The 14,474-nt window shown below is 51.5% G+C and overlaps 1 protein-coding gene across 6 annotated transcripts in view; it reads left to right on the plus strand.

Moving 5' to 3' along the window:
- Nucleotides 1-14,474, plus strand: part of PPARGC1B (PPARG coactivator 1 beta) — a 164,428-nt gene that overhangs the window by 105,238 nt on the left and 44,716 nt on the right. For 3 of the 6 annotated variants that reach the window (XM_063604673.1, XM_034960766.3, XM_034960768.3), the window contains 7 exons: nucleotides 984-2,106; nucleotides 3,002-3,038; nucleotides 3,629-3,693; nucleotides 4,589-5,399; nucleotides 8,364-8,439; nucleotides 10,578-10,699; nucleotides 14,091-14,245. In XM_063604673.1, coding sequence (XP_063460743.1) covers nucleotides 984-2,106; nucleotides 3,002-3,038; nucleotides 3,629-3,693; nucleotides 4,589-5,399; nucleotides 8,364-8,439; nucleotides 10,578-10,699; nucleotides 14,091-14,245 — 2,389 coding nt within the window. Of the gene's footprint in view, nucleotides 1-983; nucleotides 2,107-3,001; nucleotides 3,039-3,628; nucleotides 3,694-4,588; nucleotides 5,400-8,363; nucleotides 8,533-10,577; nucleotides 10,700-14,090; nucleotides 14,246-14,474 lie in introns of those variants that run through there. The other 3 variants (XM_063604675.1, XR_004671706.3, XR_008625454.2) reach the window with 3 other exon arrangements.

Raw genomic sequence — 14,474 nt, forward strand, 5'->3', positions numbered from 1 at the left:
AGCCTAAGAAGCTCCCCAGAGAGGTGAGATGCATCTGACAGCCATTGCTAGAAAGTCCCAGCACAATGATGAGTCACACTTGGGGGGAAAGCCCCAGTGTGGACAAGCGGGGCAAATAAGACTGGAGAGGTTGGCTGGTGCGAGTGCAGAGGACCTCAGACACCCAGCCATGAAGCCTCCCCTTTATCCTGTGGGCACTAGGAGCTACTGAATTTTTTGTTTTTTTAAACTTTATTGGAGTGCAATTTACATACATAAAAGCCACCTATTGTAAACAATTCTATGACTTTTAGTAAACTTATACCCATGCAATTGTGACCGTTATCCAGTTTTAGAACATATCCATCATTCAGGCCGGTCGCGGTGGCTCACGCCTGTAATCCCAGCACTTTGGGAGGCTGAGGCGGGAGGATCACTTGAGCTCAGGAGTTCAAGACCAGCCTGGCCAACATGGTGAAACCTTGTCTCTACTAAAAAATACAAAAAATTAGCCAGGTGTGGTGATGCATGCCTGTAATCCCAACTACTCGGGAGGCTGAGGCAGGAGAATCGCTTGAACCTGGGAAGCAGAGGTTGCAGTGGGCCGAGATCGATGAATCCCCCAGTGCTCATTTGTAGCAAGTCCTTCCTACACCCAGCTCCAGGCTACCATGAACCTACTGCCCGGCTCTTGGCTGAGGGGTACGGAGCAGGGGGGTGGAATGGTCAGAGTGGGGCTTTGTCAGTGAATCTGGAAGGGTCTGCAGGGGAGAAATTCCATGGCTGAGAGAGCTGTTAGGAGGCTGGTCTTTCCTTCATTCCTCATCCACTGAGCACAGCCAGGTGCCCGGCTCTGTGTGGGAAGCTGGGGACGGAATGAAGGAAACCTGGCTGTTCCTATGATCCAGGTGAGACACAATGGGCCAGCCAGTGGCCATGCGGATGAGACACATGGGAGGAGTGTTTGGGCCTCCTTCCTCACTCTGGCCTCTCTCCCTCTCTAGGCGGACAGCACCCAAGACAAGAAGGCTCCCGTGACGCAGTCTCAGAGCCGAAGTTGTACAGAACTACATAAGCACCTCACCTCGGCACAGTGCTGCTTGCAGGATCGGGGTCTGCAGCCACCATGCCTCCAGAGTCCCCGGCTCCCTGCCAAGGAGGACAAGGAGCCGGGTGAGGACTGCCCGAGCCCCCAGCCAGCTCCAGCCTCTCCCCGGGACTCCCTAGCTCTGGGCAGGGCAGACCCCGGTGCCCCGGTTTCCCAGGAAGACATGCAGGCGATGGTGCAACTCATACGCTACATGCACACCTACTGCCTCCCCCAGAGGAAGCTGCCCCCACAGACCCCTGAGCCACTCCCCAAGGCCTGCAGCAACCCCTCCCAGCAGGTCAGATCCCGGCCCTGGTCCCGGCACCACTCCAAAGCCTCCTGGGCTGAGTTCTCCATTCTGAGGGAACTTCTGGCTCAAGACGTGCTCTGTGATGTCAGCAAACCCTACCGTCTGGCCACGCCTGTTTATGCCTCCCTCACACCTCGGTCAAGGCCCAGGCCCCCCAAAGACAGTCAGGCCTCCCCTGGTCGCCCATCCTCGGTGGAGGAGGTAAGGATCGCAGCTTCACCCAAGAGCACCGGGCCCAGACCAAGCCTGCGCCCACTGCGGCTGGAGGTGAAAAGGGAGGTCCGCCGGCCTGCCAGACTGCAGCAGCAGGAGGAGGAAGACGAGGAAGAAGAGGAGGAGGAAGAGGAAGAAGAAAAAGAGGAGGAGGAGGAGTGGGGCAGGAAAAGGCCAGGCCGAGGCCTGCCATGGACGAAGCTGGGGAGGAAGCTGGAGAGCTCTGTGTGCCCCGTGCGGCGTTCTCGGAGACTGAACCCTGAGCTGGGCCCCTGGCTGACATTTGCAGATGAGCCGCTGGTCCCCTCGGAGCCCCAAGGTGCTCTGCCCTCACTGTGCCTGGCTCCCAAGGCCTACGATGTAGAGCGGGAGCTAGGCAGCCCCACGGACGAGGACAGTGGCCAAGACCAGCAGCTCCTACGGGGACCCCAGATCCCTGCCCTGGAGAGCCCCTGTGAGAGTGGGTGTGGGGACATGGATGAGGACCCCAGCTGCCCGCAGCTCCCTCCCAGAGGTAGTCAGAGTTGGTGGTCTGCGAAGTGGGGTCAGGGATGGGGTGCAGCATGCCCCTCTGCACTGGGAGCCAGGAGCCCTGTGTTCAAGTCCCCGTCCCCCAACAAAGTGTTATGTGGGTTTGGACAAGTCCCTTCCCCTCCCTGGCTTTCAGCTTTTCTTTGGGCTAGTTGGAGCAGATCTTCAGAAGAACACCTATGCATCTCTGAGTTTTTCATCTTGCATGGGCAAGGTGCCACTTAATGAATTAAGCAGGCAGTCAAAAAGTAAACAGAAAAGGAGGATAATTACAAAATTGCAATAGGTACTGTAAAGAAGACTCACTGGGGATGATGTGACAGAAGCGTAAGGCTATAAGTTCAGCTCCACAATGCAGCTAGAGTTTTAAATGCTGCTAATAGCAGTAATGATAACAACAGTTAGCCACTGTATACTTACCGTGCTGGCACTGGTCTCAGATGAACAGATTGTCCCTATTGAGTCCTCACAAGAAGGCTCTCTGGTAGGGACTGTCATCATCTCCATTTTATGATACAGAAACTCAGGCACAGAGCTACTTAATGATGAGCCCTATGCAGGGCTGTCTGTCCAGAGCTCACAGCAGTGGGACTTAGAGTCAAGTTCTTCCTCACTGTGCTACACGTTTAGCCAGAAGGGGTCACCCTTGCACCTGTTTGTACTTTCTGCAAAATCAAGTAGCTCTCCCACCTGAGACTGGGATGGAAGGTGGATTTGAGTTGTTCTGCCCTTCTCTAAAAGTGGCAGAGGTGTTTGGTCACCTGCCCAAAGGGCAGCTGTGCTTGGCACCAGTGGAGGCCTAGGGTCTCCTCCAGAGGGGAAACATCTGCTAGTGATACCATGTTGGGGAATCTTATTTTTCTTTGTCTTCTTTTCAGACTCTCCCAGGTGCCTCATGCTGGCCTTGTCACAAAGGTAGATTTTTAGAAATTATTGGTGTATTGTTCCATGAGATTTTGTCTTGTTGGATGTGTGTGTTGGTGGTGATGGGGGATTCATCAGCGCCCATCCCTGGCCCTGGCCCCACACCCTGTGCCCTGATTGTCATCTGGGACCCTCAGGAGCTGGGCTCCTTTAGAAGGGAGTTGGTGTTTAGAAACTAACTTTTGCAGGCCAGAGGAAAGGCCTCAGGCCATTTCATAACCTGTCCTCTTGGGGGCCCTGAAAAGAGTTCTTTTCTGACAGTGCCCTGTGGCTTTCAGCAAGTCCGTTCCTCCTTCTGGGCCTCAGTTGCTCCCTCTATAAAATAAGGAGGCTGACAACACTTGTCCTCTATTTACCCTCCAGTGAACCTTGCCTGTGTCTCCTAAAAGAGCTGTGCAGCTTGAATTCCTCTAACAGCCGGGATGGGGTTTCCCCCAGAGCGAGTGCATCTCAGGCTCCATTTCCATGGGCGGTGGAACCAGGGCCTGTCACAGCACTCCCTGCGACCCTTTCATGGGCGGGGAGGTGGATGCCTGCTGCTGACTTGCTTCTTTCCTTTCTGTCCTCCCTGCCTCCACCAGCGACCCAACTTTTGGCAAGAAGAGCTTTGAGCAGACCTTGACAGTGGAGCTCTGTGGCACAGCAGGTGAGCCAGGGGGCTTCCACTGGCAGGTGCCTTCAGGAAAACACCCGTGCATCTCTGAGTTTTTCATCATGCATGGGCAAGGTGCCACGTAATGAACGATGCGCAAGATGCCTGCCTTCATGGGGCTTATGTTATAGGCAGTCAAAAAGCAAACAGAAAAGGAAGATCATTACAAATTGCAATAGGTACCATAAAGAAGACTCACTGGGAATGAACCAGCATTACAGGCGTGAGCCACCGCACCCAGCCCAGGTGGGCAGTTTTATCTGCGGTGCCTGCCCCCTGTCCGTCATGGGAAACACCAGAGGCATATGAGAGGTATAGTTGGGAGGGTTTGTTGAACGATTGGACGTAGATCAGGAAGAGGTATTTGGATGACTGGGAGGTTCCAGCTGCCATTAGTAGGTCACAGAAGGGATGGCAAATGGATTTCATCACATGCCAACTCCAAAGAATTGGAGGATTCCCAGCCTACCTCCAGGCTCAGCCAGCAGTGCAGTGATCAGTTAGTGATGTCTGCCATCCACTGGGTTGGGGGAGTAAAGGCACTTGGCCATTTTATTGCCATCCCAAACTAGGGTCTTTTTTTTTTCTTTTTTTTTTTTTTTGAGACATAGTCTTACTATGTTGTCCAGGCTGGAGTGCAGTGGCACGATCTTGGCTCACTGCACCAACAAGCCTGCTTAATTTTTTTGTATTTTAGTAGAGACATGATTTCACCATGTTGGCCAGGCTGGTCTCGAGCTCCTGGCCTCAAGTGATCCACCCACCTCACCCTCCCAAAATGTTGGGATTATAGGTGTGAGCTACCAGGCTTGGCCCCAAACTTAGGGTCTTAGTGTCCCTTGGAGAAATGATCTGTCTTTATCTTAACTTTCTCCTCTTCCTCGGGCAGGACTCACCCCACCCACCACACCACCGTACAAGCCCACAGAGGAGGATCCCTTCAAACCGGACATCAAGCATAGTCTAGGCAAAGAAATAGCTCTCAGCCTCCCCTCCCCTGAGGGCCTCTCACTCAAGGCCACCCCAGGGGCTGCCCACAAGCTGCCAAAGAAGCACCCGGAGCGGAGTGAGCTCCTGTCCCACCTGCGACATGCCACAGCCCAGCCAGCCTCCCAGGCTGGCCGGAAGCGTCCCTTCTCCTGTTCCTTTGGAGACCATGACTACTGCCAGGTGCTCCGACCAGAAGGCGTCCTGCAAAGGAAGGTGCTGAGGTCCTGGGAGCCGTCTGGGGTTCACCTTGAGGACTGGCCCCAGCAGGATGCCCCTCGGGCTGAGGCACAGGCCCCTGGCAGGGAGGAAGACAGAAGCTGTGATGCTGGCGCCCCACCCAAGGACAGCACGCTGCTGAGAGACCATGAGATCCGTGCCAGCCTCACCAAACACTTTGGGCTGCTGGAGACCGCCCTGGAGGAGGAAGACCTGGCCTCCTGCAAGAGCCCTGAGTATGACACTGTCTTTGAAGACAGCAGCAGCAGCAGCGGCGAGAGCAGCTTCCTCCCAGAGGAGGAAGAGGAAGAAGGGGAGGAGGAGGAGGAGGACAATGAAGAAGAGGACTCAGGGGTCAGCCCCACTTGCTCCGACCACTGTCCCTACCAGAGCCCACCAAGCAAGGCCAACCGGCAGCTCTGTTCCCGCAGCCGCTCAAGCTCTGGCTCTTCACCCTGCCACTCCTGGTCACCAGCCACTCGAAGGAACTTCAGGTATGAACAGGGGGCTGCAGGAGAGGCAGCGGGCAGTGGAGGATCCCAGTTCCCGGGGAGCCAGGAGCCCCAGGAGGGACGATCCCTGGGAAACTTGCTCTGAAACTGAGGCTGCATCTCCCAGTGTGGCCCATGTCTTGGTCAGGGGCCTTGAAGGTGGTCTTCTGGGGCAGTTGTGGGTGAGTCCTGGAGGCAGGCACAGCCTGGTCTGTGAAATCGAGAGTGTCCCAAACATCCTGGCCTCCAGAAAGAAAGAAAACCCACTCCTGGCTATTTGTGGGCTTACGTCTATAAAGGAACTTGTCCCTTATCCATTTGTATTTTTTGCTTTTGTGTTTGTAAAATGGATAGGTTTTTGTGCAAACATACCTGCCCCAACAGTTTGAATTCTAGGGATGTTTATAAGTAAAAGAAAGATTAGTGTAATTCTAATCTTTGCTCTGGAAAATACCTGGACATAAAGCATTGATAAGGTTTCTGGGTCATGCTGAGTTGTGCTGTGGCTTTCACCAGTTGGCTGCCCCTCAAAGGGCTTTGACCTCAGTGGAGGGATGATGCCTCATGAGCCCGCTTGCTCGTATCATCCTCGCTCGCTGAACCAGACTGGAGAAGAAGCCAGTCCAAAAGTCAGCTGGGGAGCTGGGCAGAAAAAATGGAGGTTTGGCAGATTCAGAGGGTACTGGTTGCTCCTCTCTGATCACAGTGGGTCCTGATTCTCCCTGGGGAAGGCTTGAGGAGAGTCAGTGTCATCATCCCCAGCCCTGTGTTGAGGTGAAGCTGAGTGGCCACTAGATGCTGCTCTTGGGCTAGAGCCCAGCTGCCGAATCCGCTGCAGGATTTGTTGGGCCTCCACTGGCTGGCCCACACCCGGGTGTCTGATCTGTAGGTCTGGGGTGGGGCAGGGGCAGGGGCAGGGATTGACGTTTCCAACAAGTCCCCAGGTGATGATGATGACATTGCTAGAGTATCATACTCTGAGACCAGAATTTAGGTCTTGCGAAGATACCTCTTCTTCCCTTCTAAAGGGACTAGCAAAAAAAAATTTTTTTTGTTAAATAAAATGTAAAAAGACTTCAGCTTTATGTTTATACATCTACAACAGGTGTTCTTAACTGTTTGAAAACCTGATTAAAGCAAAGGCCCATCTCCATATTAAAATGTGCATACACATCTAACTGGGCATTCAATTTTAGGGGGTTTGTGGGCTCCCCGCAAACTTGTTAAGAAGCCCTAAATTTTTTGTTCCTCAAAGTGAGGTCCGCAGCAATTTCCCCAGCAAGCCCTTACTGTAGAAGCCAGGATTCGTCAGTCACAGCTGCCTTCTGCCGACCTCGCTGAGCCTCTCTTTCTGGCTCCATTCTTTCCCAGGGGGTAGCTTCTGCCCTACAGTGGTCCAATGTCAAAGGTTTGGCTTCAGCCTTGCTTTGCTGTGAGCTCTAAAGCACTCCATCTCCACATTAGGCAGTTGCCCAGGTTCTCTTCATGTTGAAATACATCCCCCAAGCTGGAGCTTCCCTGGCCTCCTTTCTCTCCTGCCCAGCTCAGAGGTGTTTGGGCTGGGCCTGCATTCATAGAATTGCCTGGGAAGAGTCGAGAACTTCTCTAGAAACCCCCATGGATTTTCCTTTTTCTCTTCTCGCTTTTGGGCCAGGTTCAGGGCTGGCTTTTTCTGCTCACTACAGAAACTTAACTGGGTAACCTGGCTCCTGCTCAGCTACCTGGCTGAGCTCAGTACCTGGTAAACCTGGTAAGATACTAATCAGCCTTCTCCAGACCTGTACCAAACACTCAGCAACAGAAAGCACGTTAAGCTGGGTTAACAACACAAATCTTGAACTCCACGATACCTTCCAGGCACTCTCAGCTCTTCAGGTGGGGAAAGTCTACCAATTCTGTTGCAAAAGGGATGATAATACTATAATTAGGTAACCCTTTAAAGTTGCAAGTAATTTCCCCTCCCATTATCCTACTAGAGCTTCACAGGTGCACCTGGAGGTATCTGCTGCTTATCCCCATTTTATAGATGAGGAAGCTGAGGCTCAAAGAAATTACATAGAAAAATAAAGCAAATATTTATGGAGCAGTTCCTGGGCTAAGCATTGACATGCACTTTTAAATTTAATCCTCACAAATGGCCAAGGGATGGACACAATTGGTTATCCCTATTTTATAGATGAAGAACTGAAGTTGAGAGGGCTTCTGTAACTGGCCCAAGGTCACCGAACAGGGAGGCGGCGGGGCCAAGATTCAAACTCAAGCTGTCTGACTCACAAGCCTGTGTTCTTGTCCTCTGTGCTGTATTTGTCAGTGACTCAGACTGGATGAGTGAGGGCAGCGTGCAGGCAGGCAAGGAAGGCTGCAGGTGGGTGGCACCTGGGAGCCTGCTCGGGCTATGGGACTAATGAGCCTGATAGCTAGCCTGGAAGCATGGAGCTGCAATGGCCAGGGGCTGCTGCTTGGCTGAGGCATGAACCCAAAGGGAACAGTGGTTCTGGAATCAGAAGGACCTGCTTCTAACTTCTCTGCTTTCTGGCTTTAAGCAAATCCCATCTCAAACCTGAGCCTCAGATTTTTCATCTGGAAAATGGAGAAACATAAAACCTCATGGGGTTTAAAAAAAAATCAGGTCAAATAAGATAATAAAGCAAAAGGGCTTTTCTACCCCTAATGGCATAGAGAGGCAAGGCTCAGAATGCGGTGGGATTATAATGAGCAACACATTGGTTCCCGGTGATCCAGTCCGGAAGCAGGCAGTAGGCATGTGTCCAGATGTTCAGGCCCACACACAGCCCTGGGCCGTCGTTGCAGAAGGGGAAGCTAGGTTTCTGCGGGAGGCAGTTCCGGCTCGTGTGCCCTCGTGAACAAATCCTAAGGAAGCATCCCTTGCGTCCTGGAGCAGATCCGCCCCCACCCCCATGGTCTCTCCCGAGAGTGAGTGCCTCTGCTTTGCTTGTTCACTGACAGATGTGAGAGCAGAGGGCCGTGTTCAGACAGAACGCCAAGCATCCGGCACGCCAGGAAGCGGCGGGAAAAGGCCATTGTAAGTGATCTGGGGGCCCAGAGCCTGGAGTGAATGGGAACGGACAGGAAGTGTGTGGAGGCTTCATGGACCAAAGCCTTTTGAGGCTGGCTGGTGAGCCCCTCAGTCTTCGGCCTCTGCCTGGGGAAGAAGGGACTATGGCAGCAGCAGACAATGATATTTCTCTCATTTGAAGAGCACCAGGGTCACTAAAGGGCATCAAAGGTGGCACCATGCAAAGTTCAGCCAAGAGACTGGCCATGAGTGTGCTGTTGGTGGTGATTTAGGGCTCAGCGTCAGGGGCCTTGAGAGAGCCAAGTGGGCAGGCTGTGGTAGTGGGGAGCAGAGCCAGGCTGGCCAGGTCACAAGTCAGCCCTGCCACCACCTTCTATGTGACCGTGGGCAGGTCCCCCAGCTACCCCGAGCCTCACTTTCCTCATTTGTACGTAAGGGAGTTGGGCCTGTGCTTCCCAAGGCTTTCCCCAACTTGATCAGTGCCAAGAGACCAAGAGAGCTTGTCCCTTCCTCCCCACCCACCTCCCTAATGCCTTCCCAGAGTTAGTCCACAGGCCCTGGCCTTCTGGCTTTGCCTGGTGACCCTACTGCAAAGCTCCCCACAGAGAAAACACATCAGGGGCCTGGAGTGGGGAGCTGGAGCTGGCCAGCTAGGCTGTGTCACTAGAAGGGAAGGAGGAAAGTAGGATGGAAACACAAAAAGACAAACAGACTCCTGCTGGGTCTCTCCCATGTGATGTGGCACTTCAGGGAGGAGGGGCACACAGGAGGTATGCATACCCTAGAGGTGCACAGCTGTCTGCACACAGGTCCTTAAAACCGTGGACTGTGCATGGAGCATCTTCTTGGAGTCTGGGTCTGGTCATTCAGCAGTTACAGGCCTAGCACAGTTCTGGGCGTTGGAGGACAGCAATGAACAAGAGGGATGAGGCCCCCCTTCTGGCTGAACGGAAGGGAGAGAGAGATAATAGACTCGTAAACAAAGGAATAAACAATGTAATTACAGATTGGGATAAGCACTGTGAAATTAGTAATGTGCAATTTGTAACAATCTGAAGTAAACAGGACTGTTGAGGAGGATGTGTTTATGGGGTGGCCAGGGAAGGGCACCTTCAGGGAGCTGGGCCCTGATTGATGAAAAGGAGCAACCAAGCGAAGACTCAGGGGGACAGGTGTTTGGAGCAGTGGCAGAAAGGAGCTTTATGAATTCAAGAAGCTGCAAGGAGAGTGGGAGGAGGGGATTTCTCTGTTGAGCTGAGCTTGGACATCGTGTGTCGTGGGATGTACAGTTCCCCTGACTGTTGACGACGGAGTCCTGTTTGTGGACCTGCCACCTGGGTTTTCTTCCTTGGCATGTGTAGTACGTGGGTGGGATGGCTGGAGCATCACTGGCTATAACCTGTTTCCAGAGCAAGCCTGTCCAGGACAAGAAACTGTGTGTTTTTCCTATGGGAAGACAGATTTCCAGGAACAAGCCTGCAGTTTCTCTCGCAGGTCAGAGTGACTTGTCCAATAGCAGTGGCTTCAACCAGATCAAATCACAGATCTGAGAGGAGGGGAAGGGGAGTTCCAGTCTGGACTTTCTCCCACCCCTTCCCTCTGCTAGGCTGTTCTGGGCACCCACTGGCATAGCATGGAACTCTCCTGAAGGTGACGCCTTGGTGACAGTGTCTATACTGTGGCTTCAGCCACTTTGCCCAGGCAAAACCAATATCCCTGATGCCCCCACCTCATTACCCTTCCTTCCAGCCCACTCTCACACTCACAATCAACCTGCCTCCTGTGCTTGCCCTACCCCAGCACCTCCCCTGCTCAGACTTGAAAGGTTAACTCCAAAAGCTACTGAATATGCAGGCATATCAATGGTGATAAATCCCTCCCCCTTCCTAGCCCCAGTCTCTGCTCATTTCCTTCATGTAAGCAGTGGCTTCCTTGGAGGCCTCTTCCCTTCCAACACCCTCCCCCAACAAGGGCAGGTCCTCTGGGGTAGAGACTGGCATTGTCCTCTCTCTGACTCCAGCCGGTATTGCTCACTCAGCCAGGCATCATGGACTAGGACAAGGACTCCATGGGAGCCCACCCCCAGAGGGGCCCCAGGAAGCCAGGCAATGACCAAGTCTCTCTCTGTCCTCCTTCTTGGGCAGGGTGAAGGCCGCGTGGTGTACATTCAAAATCTCTCCAGCGACATGAGCTCCCGAGAGCTGAAGAGGCGCTTTGAAGTGTTTGGTGAGATTGAGGAGTGCGAGGTGCTGACGAGAAATAGGAGGTGAGTTGAACCAAGCCATGGCAAATGAAGGGAGCAGAGAGGGGCACTGGTCCTGATCCAGAATTGGGTACCAGAAGATGCCCAAGATTTGTGAAATGAATCTGACAAAATCCATAGCCTAGATGTGGAAAGCCAGGCCCATGAGAAGGACCAGAAATGGTAATGCAGTCAGTAATAGCAGCAAACACGTGCTGATGGTTTACGAAGTGCCAGGCAGTTTCCGTTCATTCTTTTATCTAAACTTCCCAGCACGCCAGGGACATAAGCACTCCTGGTCTTTCAATTGCTCTCCTTTCTGCAGGAGTTCAGACAAGTTAGCTGGCAGCTAGTTGGTGGCAGAGCCAGAACCGGAGCCCATGTGTCTGCTCCAGGGCCTTTGGCCTGGAGATAGTACGGGGCAGCAGCCCTTGGCAGCTTGAAGACTTGCACTGGGACTCCACTCTACCTCAGCCCTGTGCTTCCTCTGCAGCACCCTCCCTTCCTCTGCAGCAGCAAGTCCCAGGCCTTGGTTGGGTATGGCGGCTCACACTTGTAATCCCAGCATTTGGGGAGGCCAAGGCAGGCAGATCACTTGAGGTCAAGAGTTCAAGACCAGCCTGGCCAACATGGTGAAACCCCGTCTCTACTGAAAATTTAAAAATTTGCTGGGTGTGGTGGTGCACTCCTGTATTCCCAGCTACTCAGGAGGCTGAGGCAGGAGAATCCCTTGAACCCAGGAGGCAGAGGTTGCAGTGAGCCGAGATCGCGCCACTACACTCCAGCCTGGGTGATAGAGCAAAAAATAAGAAAAGGCCCCAGGCCTTTTGTTCTACTAGGCAGCCCTGGTTTTTCGTCACTTACCTGGAGAAGCAGTGTTTTACCTATCAGGGGATCTGCAAAAAGAACAGGTTTCATATGAATGCACAATTTAGATGTCAAAACTTTGTCAGTTTTGAAATATTTCTAAATTATCTCATATTATATCGGCAAACTAAGGCAAACTAAGTTATTCGGGTTTTTACATTCTAATACAATAATAATAATAGAAAGCTTCAGCAAGAAAATAGTTTCTGTTGTAAGAGTTATTACATACTTCTTGCCCATTAGGATGGCCACTATCAAAAAACCAGAAAATAAATACTGGCAAGGATGTGGAGAAACTGGAACTCTTGTATAGTGTTGGTGGGAATTTTAAATGATGCAGCTGATGTGGAAAACAGTATGGCAGTTCATCAGAAAATTAAACCTAGAACCCCCATCTGATCCAGCCATTCCACTTATGGGTATATATTCAAAAGAAATGAAAACAGGATCTCCAAGAGGTATTTGTTCACCCAAGCTCATAACGACATTATTTACAATAGCCAAGAGGTGGAAACAATACAAATGTCCCCCAACAGATGAACAGATAAACAAAATATGGTTTCTATACATAGAGTGGAATATTATGAAGCCTTAAAAAGGAAGGAAATTCTGACTCACGCCACCACATGGATGAACCTGACAACATTGTGCTGAGTAAAATAAGCCAGGCACAGAAAGACAAATAGTGTATGATTTCACTTATATGCTATGTCTAAAGTAGTCTATTTCGTCAAAACAGAAAGAGTGGTGGTTGCCAGGGGCTGCAGAGAGGAGGAATAAGGGAAGTGTTGTTTAATGGGCATAGAGTTTCAGTTTGGCAAGGTGAAAGATTTCTGGAGCTTCGTTGCACAGCAATATGAGTATACTTAATACTGCCAAACTGTATGCTTAAAAATGGCAAAGATGGTAAATGTCCTGTTAAGTGTTTTTACCAAATTTTTTAAAGAAGAACCATTATACAAATAGAACCATTTTAAGTTCTGTGCAGTTTTCAAGCTATCAAATGAAGATAGCATGCAAAAATAAAGCAGGCAAATTAATCTCTAAAGAGAAAGATCAATCTGTTAAGATTTTAAAAAAACACACAGGATCTTTAAAAAAGAGTCTTGGACGTACTACCAATATTAGACATTTAAAGAGGAAGAAGGGTCCGGGCATGGTGGCTCTCGCCTGTAATCCCAACACTTTGGGAGGCCGAGGCAGACAGATTACTTGAGGCTAGGAGTTTGAGACCAACCTGGCCAACATGGTGAAACCCCGTCTCTACTAAAAATACAAAAAATTACCTGGGCGTGGTGGCACATGCCTGTAATCTCAGCTACTCAGGAGGCTGAGGCATAAGAATCGCTTGAACCCGGAAGGCAGAGGCTACAGTGAGCTGGGATTGCGACCACTGCATTCCAGCCTGGGTGACAGAGTGAGACTCTGTCTCAAAAAACAAATAAATAAAGAGGCAGAAGGGTTCAAACTTGGCCCTGGTTCAGAGAGGTGTCAGGAAACATGATTCACGTAAATGTTTATTAGGCACCCACTATTTGTAATCCTGTCCTAATAGTTGGTGAATGCCACTTTGTCTCTGCCTTGAGGAGTTTACATAGCAGATGATATGTCAGTCGGGACTCTTTCTGTTGTTCATGGAAGTGAAAAGTTGGAATAGAATTGACTTTTGGTCCTTCTCGGGCAGACATTTCTCCTGGTTGCAGAGTGGCTGCCTGTAGCTTTAAGCTACCCCCCAGCAGCTTAGAGACCCCTGGGAAGGTAGGAGTCACTACATGACTCCAGCAAAGACCTGAGATGGATTCTTTGGGGTTCAGCCTTAAGTAAACAGGCTTATCCTTGAACAAACCATGGTGTCCAGGAAGGGCCATTGTCACGTGGCTTGCCCTGGCACCCTGAGCCTGGTTGACCACACATGCTGTTGTCAGAGGAAGGGGAGTGGAAGCTGAACAGGCAGGCACCATAGATGTCTACCATGAAGGGCAAGATGTGTGCAGAAGACCAGCCCTACTAGGGGAGGTGAAGGCCAAGATGGCAGCCAAGGAATTGGTGACTGAGGCTGGCTTTGAAGGAGGCAGAAAGTGGTACAGTAGTATAGGCAGGGGAATGGCATGGCAATGGCAAATCCAGGGAAATGGGAATGATAGGAGAAACATACAGCGGTGTTAAGAGCATCAGCTTTAATGTCAGAGGCCTGGGTTTGAATCCCTGCTCTGCCACTTGCTTTTGGGTAAATTACTGAACTCCGCAGAACCTCTTTCCTCATCTGCAAGGTGGAGATAACAACAGTACCCACCTCACAGGCTCATCTGAGGAGTGTCTGAGGCAAGATGTGATGGCCAACACCTGGCAAACATTCAACATATTAGCTGCTTTCATTATTACCACATTGCAGAAGTCAGCCCAGTGGTCATGATCATCTCTATCTAGGGGGCCACGTGATGTGGGTATCGAATCACTGTGGCAATCGGTTCCTCATCCAGTAATGGGTGGTCTCACAGTGTCCACCCAGCCAGCCCAATAACATACTCTCCTTGCTCTCTCCCCGCAGAGGCGAGAAGTACGGCTTCATCACCTACCGGTGTTCTGAGCACGCGGCCCTCTCTTTGACAAAGGGCGCTGCCCTGAGGAAGCGCAACGAGCCCTCCTTCCAGCTGAGCTACGGAGGGCTCCGGCACTTCTGCTGGCCCAGATACACTGACTACGGTAAGCCCCTGAAACCCAGACACAGTCTAGTAAGACTCAAAGCTTGGGAAGCAGTGCCTTCCTTGAACAAAACCCAGAGCTAAAGCGCCTTGTGGACATAGCTTCCATCCCCACACCCCAGTGTGCTGCTTGGTATAACTTTGCAGCCCCTTTGCCTGAAGACTACCATCCTGTTTCTCTTCTGGCCTCTGGTCCACCTTATCCTGTCCTGTGACTGCTACCAAAGAGA

The sequence above is a fragment of the Pan paniscus genome, chromosome 4, assembly GCF_029289425.2.
Source record: "Pan paniscus chromosome 4, NHGRI_mPanPan1-v2.0_pri, whole genome shotgun sequence".
NCBI classification, from domain to species: Eukaryota; Metazoa; Chordata; class Mammalia; order Primates; family Hominidae; genus Pan; species Pan paniscus.